This window comes from Colias philodice, chromosome 2, assembly GCF_061535455.1.
Source record: "Colias philodice isolate Cphi_HAF_F1 chromosome 2, ilColPhil1 Martin Lab GWU primary, whole genome shotgun sequence".
NCBI lineage: Eukaryota > Metazoa > Arthropoda > Insecta > Lepidoptera > Pieridae > Colias > Colias philodice.
The window spans coordinates 9480162-9507946 of NC_143087.1; the positions used below are offsets into that span (position 1 = coordinate 9480162).

Below are 27785 nucleotides of genomic sequence, written 5' to 3' on the forward strand. Positions count from 1 at the left end.
CGTGGGCTGTAAAGTAATTGAATCAATTAATTAACTGAGCTAGCCTCTTGCGTTTTAAATCTTCTGATTGCTTGAAATTAATTAATGAAATCTTTATCGTTAATGAGGTATTAACGAAAGTCGATAGCAATATGAGCAAGCACCTGCACGTTATGTTAATAATGTATATTGTAGTGTATTGCGTGTGTACTTTAAATTACATTAAGAACTTCCTTCTTAACTGTGTTTTCAGTTTACTCACTCATAGATGCAACTTATAAAGATCGGATTACAATATTGGTTTATCGTAAATAATAACCGGTTCAGAGATTCCTAGTCAAATAAAATCTTGCCTAAGACTATAGATTTATGAAAAGCTATTTTGAAATCTCGTTCAAATTTGTTATAATTAATCAATTCCACTCAGGAGAAATTTAAATTGGCCCTCATTTCCGTCCCGCAAGGGCGCATGCACAGCAGAGCACCTGGGAGTGCTGCATCCGGCCTGTCCAATTACTGGGCCCTTTACCCTAAATAAAGCACCCTAACGATCCTCGCCGGACACCGCTTAAATGTGCACAGATTCATTTATGATGCAAAAATATGAATCCGCTCTAAACGCTTCACAGTGCTTCAGTTAATAATTGGCTTAATTGAACAGCCTTCTCTATTATGCAGTTTATTTTTTGTGCAATTATTCAAGCTCACGCGTCATCGAGCTCGCATCGATGAAGAATGAAGTGCTATCCTTCGCCGTCCCAGTTACCGGCCGCCATCCATCTCCGTCCCGATGTGGCGAGCTAACGAGACGTGTGCCGCGCGAGACGCAATCGAAAACAATCAGAATAAGGTTCGATCTCGTGTCGCGCTGCGCCCTCGAGCCCGTGCTACCGATTAGATAGCTGCAATATTTACCCGATACTATTAAGGCCCTTACCGTGTTCGGTTTAGAGGTCTTTTTGGCGTCCTCCGTCATGTCTAAATGTCGCGAAATGCGATAATATCTGCGCGATCGTCTCGCATCGGCACCCCTTTATTTATTTAATCAGCCTGAGCGACGGACAATGTGCTATTGTAACTTCTTGATATAGTGTTTCCCGCTGATCTATAATAGGACCACATTCGTTTTGCTCAGTGTTTGCATGACACGCCTCTGTATGCTTTACACGTGTATTTTCGATAATAGGAAAATGTTATAACTTATAACACTTATTAAATTATTGTCGACAACATAACATCTTGTTTACGTATTGAAATTTAATAACATAAATATAATTGAAATCAAATAAAACATTCGAATCTTAATTAACTGCCATAATAACATCTCTGTTTATTTAATATTCAGTTAACGTTATTTTATGCTTAGTTCTTAATTAAAAGTCAAAAACTCAGACGGCTGCTTCAATTATTGCCGCACCGACAATAATAAGCATATAAATGATGAATTTATTTAATATTAGCATAGAAACGAGTTCGATGGCTAATCGGTGCAGCGTCAAAAATGTTTAATTAAAAAGATTGATGCTTACCGGTAGCGGGGCGCCAGAAGTACAGTGGAGTTGCAAACTTATCTAATTAGTTGGCGGGGAACCGCCCGGTGGGGCGGCGGGGGCGCGGGGACGCGGGGCAAGGGGGGTGCAGGGGGCGGCGGGGGCAATTAGCGGTGATAGTCGATTAGCTCATCGTATGAGCGCGGCTTTTGACAAATGTTACGTGTAATAATTTATTATTATTTATGAGTGTTACAGATAATTGGTGTAATTAATACGCGAGCTCGCGGCCAATTAATTTTGATGGGTTTGACCGATGCCTATTATTATAATTAATTGTGACTGTAATAATTAGTGTTTTATGTGCAGTATGCTATTGTTAAGTAAGCAAATAAGGATAATGGCTCGATTGGAGCTAAATGCTCGAAATGAGTGCATTTCAGATTTATTGTTTCTCTCATTGTTCATAAAATGCTTGTTGTATTTGCAATAAATATTAATTGATTTATATAAGCATTAATTATGTGTTAGATGTTTTTAATGACCTATCAATTATCTTTAATACGACAAGAAGATAGAAATAGATAATAGAAGGCATAACGGATTCGCTTAACAATACTGGCTATAACTATTCTATAAGATTGATTAATTGAAGGTTATTAATAAAGTCTAAAATCTCAAGGGATATAGGATAATCAATTTTAGCGCAAGTTAATTGCGTAATTAACAATAATTAGAAAAGTTTGAACCAACTCTCGTTATAGCTATTGGATAAGGCTGTTGTGCTACGCACCAATTTATCTACCTACATAATATAGACTGTATGTGGATTTAAGGAACACTATCAATGTTTCCTTTTCTTAAAACCGAAAAATGTTCTAATAAATAGACTATTTAATGAAAAAAGGTTTCTAAGTCACAAGCGATAATCAGTACTTACAGGATCATCTGGTACAACATGCACCAGATGATTAAATGTACAAGAAAACGCGATATGACAGCATTATTCGAATGATTAGCCTGCGTATCTCTTTAGTTAACAACCGCTGAAACATCTTAGTACACAGCGGGAGCGGATTGCAACAGAGCTGTAAACGAACGACAAACAATGAGTACACGGCCAGGAGAGCCGCAATCAGTGGAGCCCGCCCTAACACTTGTGAGCTTTTTCCACGCCTCACTAATAGTTTCGCTAAGCGACCGCTGTACTGGAACAAGGCGTTTAATTAAAGAACGCTCACCTCACGGCCCGTTGTCGGCCGGCTCATCGCATGCCTTAATTAGTTTCAGACCGCCCTAACGGGCTTATTTTGTTTTTCTCGGATAATTTTTAATTAAACGCTTGATTAAAATGAAAGTTTGCGTAAGTAGCGAGCGAGGAACAATCGGGCCGGAGTTTAGGATAATGAATTGATGGTGTTACTTTGCTCGACGCTCGCAAGGGACTTAATTAAAAATCGCCGATAGAGTGTGTAGGGGAGTTGGGAACGAGTTTATGGAACTTAGTCCGGAGGCTCTGTTGTTTTACTAGCTATGTCAATTTGAATACTAGATTGCTTCACAGCTACCCGGTAGTTTGTTGACGTCATTATAATTTTTCTGTTTATATTTTTTGAAAGTGCTCTGCTAACTTGAATTAATTCATTCGTATATCAAATAAATTAAATCCTTAAAGGATTATTTAAAATTATTTAAAACTAGCGGTCCGCCCCGGCTTCGCCCGTGGTACATGTTTACGTTTTCTCTACATAAGAACCATCCTCGTACTTCAAGGAATATAATAAAAAAAGAATTATCGAAATCGGTTCAGCCGTTCTCGAGTTATGCGCTTACCAACACATTTTGCGATTCATTTTTATATATAAGATTATTGCAATTAATTAAACCACCGACGTGGTGATTGCATTAATTGAATTCATTAACTCAAATGAAATTTATTTTTTACGGGGGTTTCACGTCGAAATTATCCTCGTTACACAAAATATGTCACTATTATGTCTCTTTATATTTGAAATTGCAAATTAACAAGATAAACAGTTAATTTGATTTTATTAAAAGTCTTAATAATGTTCCTTGCCTATTAATTATAGTGTAAGTTAAGTCATTTGTCAACAGTAAGATTTGCAGACGGCGTTTCTAAGTTCACATTCATAAGTGAAGCGATTTATAAATTTTATTTATGAAAAGAGAATAGTGGCTCGGAACGCTGATTAAGTTGCAATAGAATGATATTAATCAGCCCTCTTCAAAATACTCAGAGTTGAGCGAGTAATGGCACTCACGATAGTGTAGAGGGCCTAAATATCTATGATCGGCCTTCATTGTAGATCTTTATTCGTCATCGTCGTAACGACAGAAAACATCGACGATCATTTATTGGGCCAACGCTTTCGATTGTGACGAGGCCCATGAAACAAAAAGCCGCGCTTACACATTCCTCGAGCGTAAACCAAACCGCTCTCGCTCCTCCCGTCACCGTATCACTCATCTTGAATCATTAGCGGATTCTTGGCTTGTCCGCCACGCGCCTAACGAGTGTCGCTAACGACGTGCGAACTCGATACCTCCCAACATGCATTGTGATTATAACGACATCCGATAACACCTCTACTTTATGCCTAGTTGAGGTAACTAGCGTAACTTGTTAAATCTTCGCGATTCGCGACTTGTTAGAGTGCATACGATTTTGAGTTCTATTCGTTTTTCTGTTTGATGCTGGATGAAATCCTGAAAATATAAAATTAATATTTTTATAATATTCGAATATGATTAATGAGCCAGTCTACCTTTAAAATGGTGTTTATTTATTAGAAAATATTAGTAGTAGATTGAAGATAGAAGTATTTGTGCGTTCACAGATCGTAAAAAAATACACGTTGCATATTTGACAAACCATCAATTCTCCATTGAGGAAACAATACCCTAAACCCGCATCAAAAGACAAACTCCATTCACATTATTTTCCAAACAGGCCAAATCCTGGCACATCCCAAGTGTCCCAGATTGACAGATGAAGCGGCACTCAGCGTCTTCGCCCCATGATCGGAAGCAACAAGTCCCGCGGCCCGGCGCCCAATCGATCCCGATCACGGCCTTATTACGTCACTGATTCCATATTAGCGCGCTTTACCCGAATAACTCGAGTTTGCGTTTATTTTTTAATAAGGCTCCACTTTTTGTGATGGGATGTTTACAGACTAAATGAATTCATTATATGAGTAGTGTAAAGACGTCTTTTAATTAATTGGTATGCATTGTGAATGTTGTCAATTAAATATACTATTCAGTAGCTATTAAATTTGAACAACGAAAGACAAATAAAACACGATGCAGTTTATCAATACCTTTTTAGCAATTCAAACATAACTTTACGTACTCATAACTGAAACATTTAACTACCGTCTCGTTCGATGCTGTTACCAATTATGGTGAATACCTTATTTATTTATAATAGAATTCATTTATTCACACTTAGGATTCGAGCGATATTATATAGAATCCTTTCACCTGTTCTTATTTCTCTCACTAATGATCTCGCTGAGAGCTTTTAAATTATGTTCCTTACAACAATCTGAAGTCGACACGTATACAACACTCGTTCTGAGACGTTCCCGTAATGAATAAAATAACATGTCAAGATACAGTCTTCATCTTAAATTAATGAGGATTCACAACGTATTCAATTTTACACGTAACGAGGGCGAGCAAAGTTCGACTAGAGACAAACTTCCTCATTCACGCACACGTTAATTAATATCGATATCAGACCTTAAAGTTATTCCCGATTAGAAATTGTAATTTTGCGTCGTGCGTAAATAAAATCACGAATGCGAAAGGTTTCCAACTAAATCCTTTTATCAGTTTCGAGTTGCTCCGAGCCCTTCGTAATGTAAGAAAGTTGATTAAAGTTACGGAATTTACGGCCGAATAAATAAAACAAATTCATACACGTCCCTCATATTACTTTGTACTATAATACGTAAGTTATTTAATGAAATGTTAAGTTCTAGAATTATAAGCAGCAGAAAGTTTCGTACGGTCTTTATTGTCGTTTGTCTTCGTTGTGTGATATTACATTACTTTTCTCATAAAATTTGAAATATCGTACAAATTTATGAAACTACAAAATGTTAAATTGAATTGAAACAGTTTAAAATAAGTTTTCTGTGAGGTCTTATTCAAACTGAATTATTGGCATCATTATATATTGGAAATGTGAATGAAGAAGGCAGCTCAAGTCGCAGAAAGCCGTTAGTCGATTACGCGCCAAGCACGTATGCGATAACTTTATAAATTGACATATTTATATCATGTATCGCATCAGTTCCCGCGAGCGACCAACACAAATAGATTCGTACATGTTTGTCTTGGCTCGGTTTAATTAATTTTACCTTCATACACCGATACCTACTGTTTGTCGGGCGTTCCTTAATTGAAAACGCTCTTACCGGAGTAAATGAAACGAAATCCTATTTGCTGCGAGTGATTGAAGTGAATTTATCTTTTAAGACTTTCAAATTGGCGATGTTCGCCACAAATAATTTCAGAACGAAGAGTCAGGTAATTAAATTTTGATTGCTTTCGGGCGGATTGTTTCAATTTATTAATATTCCGTCCGGCTGTAAATAATATGGACGTCCGCGCCGCTAATGGCCATTGCAATAATTACTCATTAAGTATTAAATAGGGCTATTAAACGGGAAACAGCTGCAGCGATGTTCTCACAGCCGTAGGGTTACTTTGAGTAAATTGACACGTTGCAATATCGTCCACATTGTATGCGAACCTGCCGTGTTGTTCATGCATGTTCCGTGTTTGTTGGCCGCTCAATAAACTGCACTAGTCAAATTAACTTCTTCTTAATTGACTTCGGCTGTCGGTTTTTTGTTTCAAGACGAACGTTAATTCAAAAGCAATTAAATTGAATGAGCATTAAAATACCTACATGTGGCATCTCACATCTGTTAACACCTTTACCTTTACTTTAATAAAATAAATTGTTATCTACCTACCGTAGCATACCGTTTTTTTTTAGAATCCCAATAAAAACGGGAAAATGAACACATTTTTTATTATTTTATATAGGTATCCAGAACAAGCATATTAAAACCACAATAGACCCAGAAACTAAAGTTATAAAATTTAAAAAATACGCCAAAATATACTAATTCGAATATTACCTTCGTGAAATGTGTGCATAAGATTTATACCCCGTGTTGCGGCATTTACGTCCGCATGAAATATAATAGAACTAAAACCGAACCGTGTATGGTCATTGTGATTTATTTCCGCACTAAATAAGGATAGCGTTTAAATACTCGACAAGTGGTTAAACGCGATAGTGTATAGGGAAACAACAGTTGTGATAGCCTAAAAATTCTTGTAGATTTTGTATAACCGTTTTGATGAATACTAATTAGTATGTATTAATTTTCCTTTAAATCACTTATTTAGTAGACGATAGTTTTGAAATTAAGTGTTTAATTTATTTTACAAATTATCAAATAAGTATAAACAGTGATAATTGGATAATATTATTATTTGTTTGAAGGGAAAACAATTTAATAACCCGTTCCATTTTAAGATGTCCAAAACAGCCTCGTTAGCAAAATTACCCTGCAATCTCTTTCTACCAGCGTCATAACATTATGCAAAAAGTATGCTTAAAACTAACCTAGTGTTTCTCTTCCATTGTGATTTTAATTTAATTCGGCGCGCAAATATAACTTAGATTATTAAAGGTCTTTAGATTTCCAAAAGTATAGTTTGAAGTGAATTCATATAGGTAATAATTAATTGTAATAATTACTTGTTGAGAGAAATAAATTGTTTCTGAGTCCATTGCGTTACCATGGAAACGCATGTTAACAAGTCAAGGTGCTATTTCGTTTAAAATCCCTTCTTTCATAAAATAACAATTTTACTAGCTTTTAACTAAATATATACTCCATTAGTCTAGATTTGAACTAAGTACTACAGTTGCCAAACATTGGCAACAATTATTTATGATTCGCCGTAATTTTTGTTACAAAATAATTTGTCCGCAATACAAACTGTTGCTATTTAAGCCAGTATTATCTACACGTTCTCGTCCGTATGATTTATCACCCCTGTCATTACATTGCTTTATTAGCCATTTATCAAAGTTAGAGGCAATAATCGTGCGCTTGTTACCCGTTACCGCTATCTTAACATCAAACTAACATTAAATTTAGCATTCTCAAGTGAACCGATAAATTGAAAGCTTTCCTTCGATATTTCTGTAAAGGCTTTGACCAGTTATATTCCAGCTCATTCGAGTTATAAGGGTTGGGAATGTACAAATCAAAAAGCCATTTTGGGGACCATTATTTATATGAGCCTTGTCATGTACAATCGTACCTATACAGACCTATATTACGGACCGTTTAAAGACAAATTGGCTAAATTATTACACGAGATTTAATAATTTTCATAGCATTTACATACAGGTTTTAAACTTGTCAAAGACCTCAATATCAAGACTAAAATCAATCTAATTGTTTTACATTATTTATAGTATTTACTTATTAATAATTACTTAGCAATAAACAATATTTTATTTAAGTACACTGTACATACTTTCCTGACTGGTACTGGACTGAATATTGTATAGGGATGAGCTTTAATTTTGAACTATATATTTTCGTTCTGAAAAATAAATAGAAATAACTTTCATTAGTATTTATAGCATGTTTATCGTGTATAATAATGTACGTAAATAAAAAGCACAATCATCCCATAATTTGTTGCTTCAAAATATCTATAAACAAAGCTTATTTCCCTATACATTCAAAAATTCCATTTTACTATAAGTACAGATTACTAAATACTACATAACTTGTAATGTACCTTAAACCATGTAACGTCAATACAATGTTCCTTGTTCCAGAATGTTCGGTACGGGCGGCGCGTGCGCAGCGTGCGGGCAGGCGATCCCCGCGAGCGAGTTCGTGATGCGGACGAACGCGCCGCAGCAGCCTCTACACGTCTTCCACATAAAGTGCTTCGCGTGTTCCAAATGCGGGTCACACCTTATGCAGGGTGATAGGTATGTTGAAACTATATATTTCATAAAGTAGACGTAGGTATACAGTAGGTACTATACATATTATAAAATAAAAATAAGGAATGAAATGGTTGACATTCATTTGATACTTCAATTTTGAAATTTTCCATATTATATTTCGAGATTAAAGTTGTATGTTTTATAAAAAAAGCAATAGACTTGTACAGTACATATTAACTTAAAACGTTTTTTTCAACTGCCCACAGAACAATGTACCTAAATACAATATTAAATCGATACGCCAATACCATTCGGCTAAAGCTTTTAAAGCAAAAAATATATGACAAAATGGTTTTCACTTTTCATAGTCATATTTCCTTCCATGTTCATGGTAAATATAATATGTATGTAAGATGTAGGATTTTTAAGATTTGTATACTACCAAATTCACTCATACATTTATAAATTACATATAATGTTCCTACTAGAAAATCTCATATAGATACATTCATTTAACCACGTGAAAACTAAATACTTATATACATTTACTAGTGGGTATTATATCAAGTATTCCCTAAGTATGCGACCAAGTCTGTAATTGAAAAAGCTTGCTTCAATAGCTAATCACATCCAATTTACCCAGGTACTCCCTAACCTGTCTGCTAAACTAAACTAAGAAAAAAAAATATCTTGCCATAAAACTAATTCAACATTACCCTACTACTACATGCTAGCCGGTACCCTAATCTCCTACCATAACTATCCTTAGCTAAAAAAAATATCTGACTATAACAAACACAACTTCCAATTGCCAGACTAGTTTCCTAGTCTGCTGACTGCCACCACATGAGTAGAAAGACGGAACAGAGACTAAGCTTCTTAAGAACGTGCAAAATTGTTACCTATTTTGGTAGGGTTGTCACAATAGGTTAAGACAAATTAAACAAAACATTTGTTAAATAGTTTTATAATTACACACAATTACATACATACTTACAAATGTTAAACTTGTAATAATAATGAAAGGTAAAAACACACCGTGTACAATTCTCTTCTTATTAAAAAAGGACCTAATAAAATAAACGCAAGTAGGTACTTACTTGAAAAAGTAATAATCAAAATATTTACTCACCTATTGTACTCCCTGGGATAGTTGAAGTATGATATATTTTTAGTTTTTCTAGTATTATTCATACACACAGTACAATAAACAACCATTTTTAACAATAAAATATTACGTTTTATATTAAAATATTCAAACTTGCAAGTTGCAACTAATAAAACAAACAACGTGCGTCGTATCAACCCTGAGACTGTCCTCAGCCTGTGCAAGCGCAAACCGGTTTTTTCCAGAATCGCTGCGTACGCGACAAGCGGCCTGCGGTCACACACACATGCCCCGCGTACTTGTAGTAGTGCAATCGATTCGCGCGGTTGTTTGAAGCTTAGTCTCTGTTCCGTCTTTCTACTCATGTGCTGCCACCAAAAAAAGTTTGCTTCAATAGTTAAACCCACATAATATTTCCTGTACCTAGGTACTACATGCTAGCCGGGTCCCTAGTGTGCGAGCAAGACTGGCAGAAGCTAATGAAGAGCGCGAACGCCGCGCCCGGCGCGCCCGTGCGCAAGGGCAAGGTGGGCCGCCCGCGGCGGTCGCGGGAATGAGCGCCCGCGCCTGCGCAACACTCGCACAGGGACTTTGAAGAGGTATGCTTTATGTACATTATTTACTACATACATTTATAAATATTTGTATAGAAGATATTTTTTACGATATAAATTTTCAAATTCAAATTTTAGTATTTAAACTTAACATTGTAAACACTTTGAGAAGATGCTTGAATGTTTGTGGGTACATACATATCTTTAAAAGAAATACTATATTTTCTGATAGTATACTCAATTATTTTGTGTATTGTAATTTGTACTATAGACTAGGTATAGGGCTTTCATATTTTTGTTTTGATTATGCAAACGTCAGATTCAGCTAACACCTGGAGACACCAAGATATCACTTGACAAAATTATCTATAACTTAGGTACTGCAGCAAAATCACCTTGTCAAGATATAAAGTTTTAAATCACTTCTATCTACCACCAAGCCATTACAGTCGATAATCGAATTCTGTTTACGCAACCAGCTATTTAGGCTATTATATCAATAAATTATACACTTCTAATATTTTCCGTCTTATCTGCCTTCCCTTTGTTATAAATCTTAAACCTTTCACAACTTTCTATTCGAAAACGAGGTTCATAATAAGTCATGGTTTATTTCTATTTGTTATATCTTAGAGTTCTTACAGACGAACGGCAAGTTGCGAACGGCAGAGGCTACTTCAGCCGTCGCCAGCTGTCGACGGCAGTCATCGAAGCATCGGCGGCAGCAGTCAATACGTGGCGACGCTTGCAGTTTGACGTCGACGGCAAACTGCAAGCGTTTGACGTTTGACGCCGTTCCGTTTTTGCGTGTCGACGGCAGCCGTCGACATATTGACTGCTGCCGTCGATGTGGCGACGGGTGAAGTAACCTCTGCCGTTCACAACTTGCCGTTCGTCTGTTAGAACTCTTAATGCTGACACCTACTCGGTTGTCATTGCTAAATGGGCAATTTGCGACACAATTATCGTCCCGTCTATAAATTGAAATAGGCCACGATTGAACGTACATTATACTATATTCTATATTAATTATATCAATTGTATTCACGGTTTGTAAAGCTTGGTTATGCAGAATGGTAGCCCGTTAATTTGGACCCTCTTTAATTAATTGTGTTGACTAAACTATGGGTATTGAATTTGATCATCGTATTTAATATTTATCTATGTATTGAAAATAATTATTAATTACGGAGTAATATTAAAAGATCTTATCTTGAATCAAACTCTTTCTTAAGAGAAAATAATCTAATAAATCTACATTTTTATTTATTTTAAGTGCAATAAGTCAAGCTTTATTAGCACGCCAACACATACCTACAACTAATAAATTTATTAAATTCGCGATCTGAAAATAACATGCTGTTCAATATAGAAACACCTCTTATGACAATGGAAGCCGATACGAAGCTAAGAAACAATAAAACACGGTACATCTTATATTATCTATAAATAAACACTCGTTAAGGTTACCCTTTTCCTTTTAAACATCTCAACTAATGATCGCGTGAAATGTAGAAACACGCTCTGACCTTTATTTAATTAATTAGCGCTTAAGTCGTGACTCAAAGTTTACGTTAAGAAATAATTAATATTGATCGTCTGTTACCTGAGTTAGATTGCATTCATTTGAATCTGTGACAGTTTTATGTCGTGTCCGCATGTATACTTTAACTAATTGTTATTCATTAATAATCTTTTTATAATTAATATATTTTGAAATATTAATTTATCTTTAAGTTTTTGTAACTTTTACAAACTTACTTACTTACTCCTGTGGCGCTGAAACCCCGAAGTGGGTCTTGGCCTCCGAGACGAGAACTCCACCTTCCCCGGTCCTGAGCGGTCTCTTGCCAATTGTCATTGGCTTGGAGCTTACTCAGATAATACAAATTTTACCATCTTACCCTTGACTACTTCATCCTATACATATCACGATTCCTTTACGAAGTGTAATACAAAAACAAATCCACCCGTATCAACGCAACACTTCCACGATAAACTCTAACATACATACAAAAACACCCACTGCGTATTAATATAAAAATATAAGTTATATGTTCACCAAAGTTAATATTTCGTCGCTGGTTCCATATTGTCGTTGAAAAGAAGCTTTTACCGCAGCCACTTGGTAAGCTATTTTATTTGCATAACAAAAACAAAATGCATGTCATCTCTGGAGGACTTAAAAGTGTGAATAAACAGAACTTTATAAAAATTGGATGTTCTGAAATTAAATTAAATTATTTATTATGTTGTAAGTATATTAAAGATAATGTGGTAATATTCAAAATCATTTTGCTTAATATATTTTCGTAAATATCCTTAATTTCGTAATTATACAAACAAATGTTGTAAGTAAGTAAAACTGTATAAAATTAGTGTATGATTAATAATTTACATAAACGAATAATTTATAACATATTATATGTTTATTTTAATCTATGAGAATAATTATAATAATTACATTAAATGCAAGTAAAACTTAATTTTATTAATCTTGAACAAATAACAAAAATTATTACGTATACATTTAAATATATAAAATTAAAATTGCGAAATCCTTTATTCCACCTTGCACATGCAGTTAGAAAGGCTCATTACCAAAGTACAAATTCAATTATAAATTATGAACCACAAAGAAGTGGCGAAGACACGGTATTAGCCTGTTCATTGAACAGCGGATAAGTCTAGCTTTGTTTATATGAGCTATTCACTCGAGCGAATCCCACAAAGTTGGAATACCATCGCTTATTTTAAACTTCATAATTATTAATCTTGTGTGAATTTAATCTATACTAATATTATAAAGCTGAAGAGTTTGTTTGAACGCACTAATCTCAGGAACTACTGGTCCGATTTGAAAAATTCTTATGGTGTTAAATAGCCCATTTATCGAGGAAGGCTATAGCCTATTTATCATCACGCTAAGACCAACAGGAGCGGAGCCACGCGGGTAAATTCGCGGGGCACAGCTAGTGTTGAATATAATCGGATTATATCTAGTTAAACAAATTTATTACTGAGGAACATCGTTTGTCCTTTTAAAAATATATTTATGGAACGCTAAATATACAATTGCCCACTCAATATCAAATATATAAAGATTTGATTGATTTATTTTCGTATAACCTGATGCGTGATATTGAATTCTTGCAATCTTGTCCATTAATTAAATTAATGCGCTATAAAACTAACTTTAGGTGATTTATAGTCCATATGACTATTTTTGCTGATTGTGTAACGTATCATATTTATTTTATACATCAAAAACTAGGCAAGATTACGATAAGACGAATTTCGAATGTTTAAATATGCTGTTTAAATTATTATGACCATTTTTATGTTTATTTTTGGGTAATTATTTTTTTTCTCAAAAATTTGTTCAATAGATGGAAGTGGCGGAAATTTCACAAAAACTTTGCGTTCTTTTTTTCATCTCTTTAAACTCTGGATGGCATGATCCCTGAAGCTAGAAAAATAGAATTATCAAAACTGATGAATTTCTTTAGTATAGTTGACTAATGATATTTATTAAGGCTCTGAAGCAAATTTCTAATTGGCGTGCTTCTCGGATAGTTCATAGAGTTAATTATCTCGGAGGCGACCAGTGGCCAACCGCCGCGGGCGCCACCACACACTGCTTGCTTACGGCGCTCAAAATGCACTGTTAACCAATTCCAAAGTTTAAGTACTCTCAACTTATTTTGGTAACTTATTTTGTAAGTAATAAAACTATTGTCCATTCAATTTACTTGAATGTTGCTAAGATATTTAAAGATTTAAGATATTATTGCTTGATATTATATGCCCGTTTTGGTCTCGAAAAAATGAAATGAAATTGACTATGACAATTTTAAACAATGCGATAAATGCATCATCCGTTTTTGCCGTCTAATTGCTCTTCTAATAATTCAGCATGAAAAAGTTATGATCAACAAGAAGCAATTAGTTATGTTAATATCCCCATAAAGGGAGTGCGCGGTAATGAGCGGGAGCCAACTATTACTTTGTACGTAGTGGTCAAAGCGCGTAGTTAATTGGCAAACAGCTGGACATGACAGCACCTTTGGCTGGTGTAAAAATGAATGCTCAAAGACTTGACCGTTCCGGCTTTGTAACGCGATAACTCGGACTTGTCGAAAGGTAATTAAATAACGTTTTTCCAAATTACCCGCTGGGCTCGACATCAAAGTCGCTTTGGGAATCTTTTCACAAAGGGCATAGCTCGGGGCTAACTCTGTCCCTCTGATCTGTGCGCTGGACAGGTGATCTTCAGTCAAAGGCTAAGTGAGTGCGCTCAAGTACCTAACTACGTGTTTAACTCGCTTTAATTATTAAAGTTCTTACTCGCTTCGAATATTGGTGCTTAGACGAATAAAATCCGATCTGTTGTTTGCGCAGCTTCTTCATTATATTCAATTAACGTGCAAATAATGATTACAATGCATAATGTGTTTATTTTTTATAACGTAATGCGATTATACTGCATCTAATTGCAGTCGTTATTTCAAACTGAATGTTACCCTCTAGCGATGGCGTGTCTTTAATGTCAGAACAATAATTTAAATAATTCATCACGAAATCTGAATTACTAAAAGAGCGCTATTACTGTTTTGTCTTCGAGTAAAAATTGAAAATAAAATGTCGTAAGAAAACTAATTAAAAGTAGGTACAAAGTTTTTGTTGAAACCGACGCCCTTCGTGAGATCGGGCCGGGCATCGAACCCGCTACCGTTGCGTGCCGCTAATGATCTACTCTCGCCTTAATCATTTTCATACTAATTACCAGTTTCCAGTTAAATGCGGTTGTAAACAGAATCAGTGTTTGCTGTGGCTGATCCATTACCGAGATCTGTGAACAATTTATTCTTAGAATTAGTAAGTTTAATGAAAACGGGGATGTTTGCGTATTTCAATTTAATTTAAACATCCTTTGAAATAAGATTTCTATATTTTTAACATCTTTCTTCTTCTCTAAATGTTAGGTTGAATGTCTGGCGAAAAAATATCTGTGAAATAGGAATGTTCATATAATGTGACTTTACCTGATTTCTCTCTTGCTTGAATAACGCTTGTAGTTTAACACACGGTGTTTTATCAAAATTGATAAATTAATGTAAATAAATATAAATATAATATAATTTATAAGAATCCATAACCGCTAATCGAACGTTATATTCGTATTACTCGTAGTAATTAAAAAATCCTATCCAACAATACTTTTAAACTAGATGGCGATACAAATCATGAACGAATAATTATTAAATATACCTCCACCACCATCCACCTAAACAACCTAAAGTCCAAGCAGAAACTTTATAAATTGCATTACGGGCAAGGTAATCCGCTTCAAACAAAGTATGTCAAGAAATTAGTGTTTAATTTATTCATTGGGCTCCACTCCGTGTCTGGTTTAGTTATTGCGATGCTGGTTGGCTTAGAAATTAATCAATCCACTGACAGGAAGGTCGCATTATACTCATTATTGTATTTTTAAAGCAATCGCCTATGATTAAAATTGATTGAACGTTTTAGTAACGAATAGGAACTGCTTTTTATTGCATTGATTATGTTTGTGTGGGGCTATAATTAGGTATAATTACGTCATATGATCCATAAAAGTTCACAATGTACGAGCTTGCTTAGAAAAATGTAAATATTTTCAAGATTATATTCCTGAATCTATGTTACCCAGTTTCAAAACAGAACGAAATTTAATATCTGGAATACGAAATAGGAAGAAAATAAATACCGAAAAGGAAAAAAAATATCCTGAGATGAAATTAAATCACTGAAAGAAAATGTAATTATTAAAAGTTAAAAACTCAAGAACTTTAATCATCGCCAATCGTTCACATGTGGGCACAATTTACGTCTCCGCCTCTAATTTAAAATTAATACCGCAGCGTTGGTGGAAAATTTGAAAAGTTTGTACGACGTCGCCAGCGGAGCGGAGGCCCGGCGATTGCATTTTTATACGAGTAAGACAACCTCTTAGCTTATTAGGGAAGCCGAGCCATTAGAAGACCGAGATCCCTCCACGGACTCCGCGGTCCCGAACGACTGCGCTCCACTCAATTAATTTAATGGATACGTTTCCGGACGCGTCTATTCTGTCATTACGACTACAATAAACCTACATTTCACTCTTTGATACGCGGATCGAGGAAGTCATTGAATCCCTAAATTTGGAGCGCTTTATGCCGACATCGGAACCGGCCGGCCGAACCAGGCCAGTGATGCACTTATGCACTATGCACCGGCACATTTCCCACAGCCCGGTGCGCCGGATCCGCTGCACGCGACAAAGGACATCCGGCCACAATGGCTCCATTAAAATAATGCAAGTAAATGAGGATTTGCGGACTCGAGTCGCCGAATCGCGTTCCCTTCACAATGCTCGGAAGGCCTCTCTGCGACGACGCTCGAACACTATACGTGAACATGTTTCATTAGCTAAGTGGGAGGCTTTTGGTGGTTTGAATCTCTGTAATGCACCTAGCTAGATGCGGCGCTTTTACTTAAACGCCGTAATTAAAACGTCCCTCTCCACTGGGTATCGACCAAAACTCTGTTAAAGTTTGAGGGGCAATCTAATTTTAGTGCTACATATTTAAAGCACCTCTTTGCTATTTTGCTCGGCTTTAATTATCGTTAAGGTTAATAAATTAATTAAGTGGTTATATAGTCGATGCCTGTTTCAAAGTGGCAATTACAAGTAGTTAGTTCGAGATTTTAATTGCAAGCTTTCAAAGAATAAAAATCGGTATTTCTATGAATAGCAATATAGCATTGCGAGCCTAATAACTTTATCGATCGCTAACAAGGAAAATTGATCGACATTAACGATCTCAATCGTAGCCCGCAATCGATTCATTGCGTGTCGATGCCCGTTCTCGGGTTAATTTAATTGAAACCGAGTTGAGTAATTAATTAGTGTCGAATGAAAGCTTTCAGTCGGATGAAGGCCCCTACTACTGTTTACAACTCATACATATTGAGCGACGTCTTCGACAAATTACACCGGTTTTTGCTAAATGCTTTTCTTATACGCCATAAATACCGGCTTTTCAATTGAATCGGCCACAACTATATATCATTGATTTTAAAAAGTAATAACTCAAGTTTTTAAGCGTGGTTAACTCGCATACAATGAGGCCTTTTATCGTAAGTTACAAAGAAATAAAAACCTACAGATTTTTTAAAGAGCCGAGTCGTATTTGTGGATGTTAAGCTTTTGTTTTATTTACTTTTGTGTCGCGTTATACGCTATATTTTAAATATAACAAAAAATGTGCATTTGAATTGCAGGGGTCATCAACGGAATGCCATAACTAGGTACATATAAGATGAGCAAGAATCCCTAATGCATATACGAAAAAGAAAGCGATCGATAACAATCAGGAGTTAATGTAAAAGCTATTAATCATGAATACATATTGATGCGTCTCGAAACAACAAATGTACTTGATTGATTCGGCGGAGAGCATCGCATCGTATCTGATAATAGCATTTAATTCCACTAAAACGTTACGCGAACCGTCATAATGAATATTTATTCAGAAGTCGGCTCATACTTTTATGACGAATACATATTTTAGTAGCCGACGTAATTCCGCTGATTACTTTCTTTAATTTTTCTGAAAACGTTATCTGCTGGGGTCTGTGTAGATAGGTGGAATGTATTAAAGCTCTGCGAAGGGCAAACATCCGAATGGAAAGTTAAGTAATACATTTCGTGTTAATAAAATTAATTGTAAATACTATCAAAGCGTTCTTTTTATTACGTTGAGTGAATATTCATTACTATTGAGGTTTTGGTGAATATTTTATCGGTTTATGGAGTTTATAGAGGAGTAGTAATATTAATAAAGTTGTGTAAAAATAGATCGATATATGTATGAGCTTTTTAATCTTTTAATAATGTGCTTGTAGTTGTAACATAGAAATGTGTATAAAAAAGACTACTACATAAATATAAAAATTTCTAACTGGAACAAGAAATAATTAAAAATCTATAATAAGTACAAAGTTTCGCCTGTCACAAGGGCCATTATTCACGGGGCTTATTTATTAATTAATTAACGTACCAGCCGCCTCTATGCGGTCTCCGGCCCCAACGGTCGTGTTTACATTAATTTCACATCGTTAACACTCATATTAAATCCATTAAAATTATATTCTTAACGATTTTAAATTTAACCTAGAAAAGTTTTATTCCTTACAAAATGACTTTATATGTCTACTTTTCAACAATAAAATAATAATCGACTCAAATAATTATTAACACAACTAAGCACAACCAAAACGACCGTTACGTCCGAGAGCCCAACGGAAAGTGTGTCAAATCCGCTGTTCAGCTCATTTTTATAACCACCCCCTCGGTTTGGGTTGCCAGTTGGGAATTAATTTATAACACGGCCGTTCCTGACAGTGCGTCGTCCTCGACCGCAGCATGACTTCTACCACTAGCAAGTAACATCAGATCCATCCAACCTGCTTGCTTCATCCCTTGAAATCTACTCAACATCGCTTTAGCGCTGTCTCAGGAACATAAAGGAAACTTGTTAGCAATCAACCTAGTTTCGCGTTATAGTCTGAAGCGTATATCTTATGCAGGGGAACGAATAATGACCTTCATCTCTATTTTACCATTACCAGTGCCATGGACGCAAGCGTGCACTCAAGCGGCCATAGACAAGGTGTATTAAAAAGCAAATACTTATTACAGAATTAGATACCTTCAGACTTAACACGAATATAGATAAAACTCAAAATGTAATACACCGTCGTAACGACAGTGGCTCCAAGTGCTCTCATAAGCGACAACCTGTAAAAAAACAGAGACCCATACATTTTGCATGTTCTCTAAGTGGCCTAAACACATTAGCACCACAAACTTTCAAAACAGAGAGACCCATACCTTTTGTACGTTCTCTAGTGGTCTATAAACAATAGCACCACAAACTTTCAAAACAGAGACCCATACCCATGTATGTCCTCTAGTGGTCTATAAACAATAGCACCACAAACTTTCAAAACAGAGACCCATACCCATGTATGTCCTCTAGTGGTCTATAAACAATAGCACCACAAACTTTCAAAACAGAGACCCATACCCATGTATGTCCTCTAGTGGTCTATAAACAATAGCACCACAAACTTTCAAAACAGAGACCCATACCCATGTATGTCCTCTAGTGGTCTATAAACAATAGCACCACAAACTTTCAAAACAGAGACCCATACCCTCGTATGTTCTCTAAGTGGTCTATAAACAATAGCACCACAAACACAAAGTCTTCGACAGCAGCGGTGAGTGGCTACCGTCGTTCCTCGTTCACGCAGGCATCCCGGCGCCGTAGATTGGTTGCAAGCAGCCCGGAAGCCCGTTGTCAGCAACTGCAGCGGCGCAGTGGATGTACAGCGCACGTGCCATTGCCAGCGCACAGCACATCGTACCACTGGGAACCCTTGTTGCCTCCTTCAACACGTAGCATGTTGAGAACTGTCCCGTAGCACCTGTTATTATCATAGCAACTAGTTATTTTCTTAACAACTTTGCTTCCCCGACTCGGCCTAACCTGACCATGACTAATCAATAGCCCCAAGGTACTTAATGACTCCCGCTCACAGGACGCAACGGATGTTATTTCGCTACGGTTGAGAATTGAGATAATGTTCTTTCAACACTGAACAACTGAACTGAACAACAACTAATAAGCACTAAATTTAGATGGCAAACGGTCTAAAACGCGTGGCAATCCCAATTCTGATCTTAACGATTTTAAATTTAACCTAGAAAAGTTTTATTCCTTACAAAATGACTTTATATGTCTACTTTTCAACAATAAAATAATAATCGACTCAAATAATTATTAACACAACTAAGCACAACCAAAACGACCGTTACGTCCGAGAGCCCAACGGAAAGTGTGTCAAATCCGCTGTTCAGCTCATTTTTATAACCACCCCCTCGGTTTGGGTTGCCAGTTGGGAATTAATTTATAACAATATAATAATTAAACTTTCACAATTTGCGCTTATGTTGTTACCGTAAGTGATATTACAATCACTGGTTATTATCACGATCAATACCACAAATCTTACAAAAACAAAAGCGATAAAGTAACTTATTTTATACAGAGATTTTTTCTACTCCTAAATGAAAGCAAAAAATCTTCACGACTCTTTGAAGTATTCGCTATTACATCCATAAGTTATGCTCATTTAATTTGCACATACTCATTAATAAAATCTTGATCAACGCTTCCCATTAAAATGCTCGAAGCGACGTTAAAGGCGTATTATATTATGCTCAACTAAAGTTACGGAGAACACATAGATCGGTTTTTGTTTTAATTAAAGTCGTCGACTATTCAAACATTGTTTAAAAACAAGTTCCCGCTAACGCAACGTGAATAATCGTGAAAATGTCTACACATTTATTAAATAAGCTCGTCGACATACCGAGATCAATTAAGATAATTTAAAGATCGTGTTCCGCTCACAATAATTGGCAAGATAATCTTACAATTGTCGAGGTCACTCGCTAATTACAATAGACGCTATTCATTACCACTCTAGAACATTCTTATGAAAACTTTATGTAAAAAGTTTTAATTGAAAGTAATCGCCATAGGAAATTTTAATTAAGTCTATCTTAAATTCAAATCGGGTAATATGATTACAGTGTACCTTGATACAGCTGTTTAAATACATTATTTTAAGAAACATAATATAGTATAATTTTGTCTAAATAACATCTGTGCTGGATCTATTCTAGAGAAATCACAGATATCGTTCCTATTTTTTTTTTTACTGGAATACGAAAAACTTGATACTTTAAAGACAAAAACAGCCCGATTTGTTAACCAATTCACCAATCAGCACTCTCTACATAAAACGTTGATTTACACGCAGTCAAATACATTCAGATTTTTATATCGATATTGTTGATTGCAATAAGCAGATGTCTGTATTTAATGTGTCCCCGTCCATTAGTTATATGAAACATGTGCCAATACAAATGATATGGAGGTTTATGAATGACAGACCGCCGCGGAAAGGGAGGCCCTGAGGAGGGGGCACTAATGGATTACATTCGCGCGACTGAATTAGGATATTGTCGTGCGATCTGTTCCACTGCACTCCTTTATACTCCCTTTATACATGTCCTTGTCCGATTTGGAAATTGAATATAAATAAATCATAGGTACCTTGATGTTGCCGCGGCTTTGGCTCATTTCGCTTATTCGCAAAATATGTTTTAAAATAGATTGTAAGAGTGGAGGGTAAAAAGCTGCTCGAAACTGAATAAATAATAGTAAGTAATTGTAAATTTTATTATTGTTATTGTTATTGAAACATTAAAATAAGTTGGAAACGAAGATAATTCTCAAGATTAATAAATTATTACTGCTTTATTTTTTTAGTTGCAGTTGTAAAATTAAATAACAATACGGATTATTTATTTTTATAGGAGATGACCACACTATTGTTTCTTTAAAATAAAAGTATTCTATAAGTTATTTGGATCCTATTAAATATACGAAATGTCAAATTATATTCAAAGAGTTATAAGAAGAGTTTTTCAATAATGAAATACTTATAATTTAGAAAGTTTTGATAAAATGTATTTTATTTGTTATATAAATACTTTTACTACAGCAATTATATTTAGTTAAAGTTTTCAAGAAACTGGGCAAGTGCTTTTACGTACCTACGCAATACTTGAATATAATGTACTGGAAAGCTCTAATTAAAATTTGTAGCCAAGTGAATTTTTTATTTTATAAATTTAAATGCTAATTTAGAACTAAATCGTTAATTAACTTATATTCAACGTAAGGTTTAGAAAATTTACGTTGGTTACAGTCCATACACCGTCTGATTGAAGGGTCTTGCTAATGAATAAATCTAGTACTAAATCATGTACCTATAAATTTATTTCTGAACGTAAATATAATATTAGTCTAGCCATGCCACATGGTTTTACCCGCGTTGCTCTGCTCCTCCGCTCCGTGATTTCAAATCGGACCAGTAGTTGATGAGATTAGCGCGTTCACACAAACAAACTCTTCAGCTTTATAATATTAGTATAGATTTAGTTAAATATTAAGAATTAAGAAATAAATAAACTATACGATATATTTCACTCAAATTCGTATCAATAAGGTCTTATCTCAATAACTCTAACTTGTTTTGATTACAACACGCATAGCATAGTATAATAAATCTTACATTGATATGTAGGTGAGCCTCATTAAGTACACGCTAATGATTAATTACATATACAAATTAAAGATAAATGAATTGATTGTGGTTGTATAAGATTGTCTCTGGTTGCTTTCACTTTTAAACCCCTTCTACTTTCAAACATAGATATAGGTACCCATAGATATACTATGCTCTTAAAATTCCTCGTATACAGGAAAATATCAGATTTTTAAATGTGTTTTTTTTTGTGTTATCTGATCAGAGGATGGAAAATTTTCAACTTTGTTCAATCAATTAAATTTTTTTCTTTTAAATTTATTATTTTAAAGTGTTTTTCCTTTTTATAAAATATCACATTTACATAAATCATTAATAAAATTCTTTTTTATCATTTAATATTTAATCTTGTACGAATAAACATTTATAATGCATATTTTTCATGATAAAAATGTTTATCTTTAAAAATTAGGAAATTACGCTCTATTATATTATCTACACATAAAAATACTATGATAAAACAAATATTAAAAAAAATAGGTTTTAATTTAAAATTTACCAAAACAATTCTACAAAAAAATCCTTTCACGTCATTCTCGTAGCAAATTTCCTTAGCATCAACTATAGAAATATCAATAATAATGGCAGAAGTCAGACCGTTATTCAGTTAATTCAACTTATTACGCAATACAACTAATCAAATAAAGAAATAGTACACATAATTCGGGGGAACATCCGAATAGTCGGTACACACATGTGAGCGCCGCGCCTCGTAGCAGCAGTGTAGCCTCCGCGCTACAAGGGTTTCAACTTATCAATTACACCGTTCGCTACTTACCGCGCGGAAAGGGCAAATTGATTTAATGTAACCAGAGTGCTTTGACGAATATTATTAACGTCTTTTTACGGCCCCTCCAGTGGAGACGCTTTTGTTTTGCGCGGTTTTGTAACAGCGGTTCACACTTATCCGTAGTACTTTGAAAAATGAAGTTCGACTCGAGTTGTATTTTTACTTACAAGTACAGCTTGCTATAATTTATTTATGCTGTATTATGGTTAAGCTTTAATATAAACTCCTTATTTATCTTTAGATATATACATTTCGAACGAAAAGACGTCTATAAATCGATCAATAACACCAGGAATGTTGAAAACGTCCAAACGTCCAGACGGCATTACAAAATGAAATATAAATTAATAAAATAGCAACTCCAGAATGTCCCAGCAACAAATGCACGTCAATAATTGTCGGGGCTAATAAATACGTCTGATTGAAGTGATCTCATTAGAGCGCCATAACTCCTCATTAGCGGAATGCTAATTAATGCGACGGTTACAACCGACACTCGTAAGTCACTCCGCCCTCCGAGCCTCATTACTTGTACTATTTTTTACATCATTTTTCTCTTAATTAACATTTTTATCTCCTCACCTCTATGAGTTTCTTCAAATGGATTAATTATATTTTCAATGTAATTCATTAACGACATTAAAACTTTCTCTTGAACTCGAATGCGCGTGATTATTTACTTGGTTTTGTACCGCTTAGAAAGTTGCATATGCTCTGTCATTTATACGTGGTATGAATACGCTTTAGCTCATATAGGAGCCATAGAAGATTGTACGGTAAAAATGTAAAGGGTAACACCATCCCTTCTGATTTGATATGACCTAAAAATTTAATATTTTACAGACCATGTTTCGTATATCGACATCTACATTCTGTTATTTTTTAAGTATTGTTTGTTTAAAATAAAACTTATTAGTATATCAAGATTTCAATAAAATTTTAATAAAGTTCCCATGAATGCAAAATCAAAATGTTATGTTTTGTAATGTATTCCGTACTCGTGTTAATATAGTAGTGTATTTTATTATCTCGGCTACTATTTAATAGCTCAAGTATTTAGCTTAAGTGACAAATTATGCAAACCGTTAGCGATTTTAATGTAAATAAGCCAATAAAGTGTATCTTAGGTACGTAATTAGACGTAATGAAATGTAACAGTTACTTGAGGTTGCCTTAATTAGAATGGAGCCTGTATAACGTTATATCTAATGTAATTAATTTTTTATAGAGTCAACTATTCTGATTATGCTATTAGCCCTACGTGGTAGTTAATACCGTATATTTATCAACTATGCTGCACGAAATAAATAGTCATATAGATAAGGTACCATTTTTGGGTTTAACCTAAAAAACATGTTTTATAATATCTGTTTTTTTCTAGAATAAATCGAATACTGCGTTATCTAAATAAGCCGAATTTTAAATAAGATGCCACGATAAAAATTAATAAACATATACGAAAATAAAATAAAAATATATATGCCTGGCAGAGATGGCTTTGAGCCATTTGTACATTTTGAATGGTTTTGTTGTACTTTTATTTTATAAGACTCTTGTACAATAAAGAGTAAATAAATAAATAAATATATAGTTTAAAAAATAATATGTGAAATTATTTATAATTTTTCCTCCGTTGAATTGGTAAACAAGTAATAGAATAATTAATGTGAGACAACATAACATAAAGTTCCGCTCTTCCAACTTGTTACTAAACTATCGTTATAAGTTAGCGTTTTTCTTTACGAGCTTCTTTGCCTTTTATTTATTATTCATTCATTTTCTTACACGGAAACGAAAAGTAATTTTACACGCTTATAAATAAAATTTAATGAATATTTATAATATTAAATGTAACACCAAATTGTCTCGCTTAAACAAAAACAAGTGTCTAGAAAAAATGGTTCTTTATTTTTGTTTAATATTGCAAAAAGTATTAACTTATAACATCGTGGCCCAGTTTAAGGTACGGCAATATGAAGGTAAAACATATCACAGCAATTCCATCAGGGATCGTAATTAAAGCTTAGGGTAAAACTTGCACGTAAAGATCGTAATCGCGGGCATAATTTTAAATCAAATTAACACTTCAACTTTTAACCGAGGTCATTAATGCCATTACAGCGAAACAATATGGAGTCGTGACCGCACCGGCGGATATCTAAATAATAAATAAATAGGCTGGCCGCTATCGGCCATCGTATCTCCAAGTTAATGTTCACCGCCAGAGTTTTATAATTAACAATAAATTCGGCATGTTTTTTGTCGAACGTGGGCTCAATGAAACCACACTGTTTCGGCGTTACGATCGAAATCTTAATGACACGCGCGTCGGTGCTCTATGGCCGTTTCGCGCGTCATAAATTTCGAGTATTCGTCATTTTAAGTGCGCTAACGTTCAAGGATAAGCCGGCAATAATTGGCCTGCGTCCGTCGTTCGATAGCTCTCACAAATGTCTTGTCATCCCGTTCAAAAACACCAAAAATACGGCACGGGCTCCCCACTCGAGTCTCGGCTCCGTTATCTCGTTATCCTAATGAAGTCTACGCTAATGACGAGTAGGTAAATAATAGGGCAGCTAAGGCCTCCCCCACATTGGGCGTAGGCCGAGCGTACGCGTTTCCTGAGCGTGCTGCCGGCGTCGGCGCGGCGCGGACGTCGCGTCAGCGCGCCGTCTGTGGAGCGCGGGCTACGCGTTGTCCAGCGCCGCGCGGGCGCTTCGTCAACGCCGCGCAGACGCCGCGCTTACGTCGCGTTCCATGGGCGTTCGGCCGCCCGTGCCCCCCGCACACAATCCATGAGTGCGAGGGGCACGGCGCGGGCGGCCGAGTGCTTGAGACGCGACGTCGCGTCGGCGCGGCGCTTGCGCAGCGCTTGCATAGCGTTCGATGGCGCGACGCCCGCGCCCCACAGACGGCGCGCTGACGCGACGTCCGCGCCGCGCCGACGCCGGCAGCACGCTCAGGAAACGCGTACGCTCGGCCTACGCCCAATGTGGGGGAGGCCTAATGGGGGCTTTATCATTCTCGAGTGCGCTCCAGGTAAGGGCCAATTAGAGAGGCCGACATCGGCCCATATTGTTCGGCGCAATGCTCGCTTCGATTACGATTATTTCCCAACGACTCTGGGCACTGATAAATTGGACAAACTATAGCGAAATGACGTCCGCGGTTTGCGGCTCTACTTTAATTTTCTGTTAAATTGTCGAATAATACGCTTATGGTCGATTTCATAGCCACTTCGTAATTGATACGATATTTCGGTGGAGAATTTTATTACTCTGATTCTGTGATTTAGTACGTATGAGGAACACATTTGATTTTCAAGTTTATTTGTTAAACATTAGAAATTACGTAATGTATTGTTGTAAACAAACTTTCACAATTTTAACCCAATAAACGGCAGGTGCCTTAAAAATAATATTACATATTCCCCCACAACGAAAAATATGCACGCATCGACCACTAATTTCCGACGGGCGTTGAAAATATGCAAAAATGTTGGTCGAAAACAATGCTATCACCTCGCACAATCACTTGCGGCTGAACTAATTATTACACGGCTCGATTACGGCAATGTTACCGACTATATATTAAATACCGCCCACACCTCTTGCATATTTTTACTTTCATAATAATATGTTTTATCTTTAGTGCAAATATTTTGTTAAGTTTATTTTTGGATCAATAAAAAAATTTTAAGCTTTTAAATTGTAAAATACTTCGTATTTATACTATTTGCGTAATAGGTTCAGGATTTATTTGAAGGAGGAAAATGTCTTTGAATATGAAAGCTCCATTCACAGCCTAACATCAAACACATACAGAAAAAAATATACTACTGATATAAAACATAAAGCAATACAGAACACTATTATTAAAATGGCCATAAATAAGAACTCAAGGAAAACTACGGAGAAGCGTCAATGGAACACGGCAATCCTTTTAGCAAGCGCTAAAAACTATTGGAGGAAGTCAATCCGTGGTGGAGCTGCTACCTGCCTCTAAACGTATTGTCGTGTCACAGCCCACAGGCCCAACTCAATACTTCTCTTTAATTACAAATATACCGTTATATTTCTTTAAATAAATCGATAGGTACTTATACTAAAAGTTCTCTTCCTAAAATATTTTAATCAACCTTAGAAAAGCTCCCTCGGAAATTCATAAAAATAATCATTAAATAAACACGCAGTAAGGTCTAAACAAAATTGAAAATTTTCCAAATTATTGCTTACTGTATTATGTACAACAAAGACGAACATCGCACCGCAGCATCCTGGGAATCTAAAGAATACGCCAAAATGTCTCAAGTTTCTTGAAGCAATCAACTCTTAATACCGTAGTGAAGTCCAACTTGGAAAATTATAGGACGTAGCCGAGGGGCGCAGGGCGGACGTCCGCATGTCATCTCCTTACATCAAAAATGCATTTAAATTTCGCGCAATAAAAAACAGCGTTGGAGAACTTTCAGTGCGACCAAAGTATTGAAGATGCCTGCTTCCAGCCCGCTACCACTTTGCGATATAAAATATGTAGTTGCTGTTACCGCCTACAATCTGCG

At 35.6% G+C, this 27785-nt stretch overlaps 1 protein-coding gene across 2 annotated transcripts in view; it reads left to right on the forward strand.

The window, feature by feature from the left end:
- Positions 1-27785, forward strand: part of LOC149490700 (LIM domain transcription factor LMO4) — a 141884-nt gene that overhangs the window by 98080 nt on the left and 16019 nt on the right. For both annotated transcript variants that reach the window (XM_089707897.1, XM_089707892.1), the window contains exons 3-4: positions 8380-8538; positions 10032-10203. In XM_089707897.1, coding sequence (XP_089564023.1) covers positions 8380-8538; positions 10032-10161 — 289 coding nt within the window. In that variant the 3' untranslated portion in view covers positions 10162-10203. The remainder of the gene's footprint in view (positions 1-8379; positions 8539-10031; positions 10204-27785) is intronic.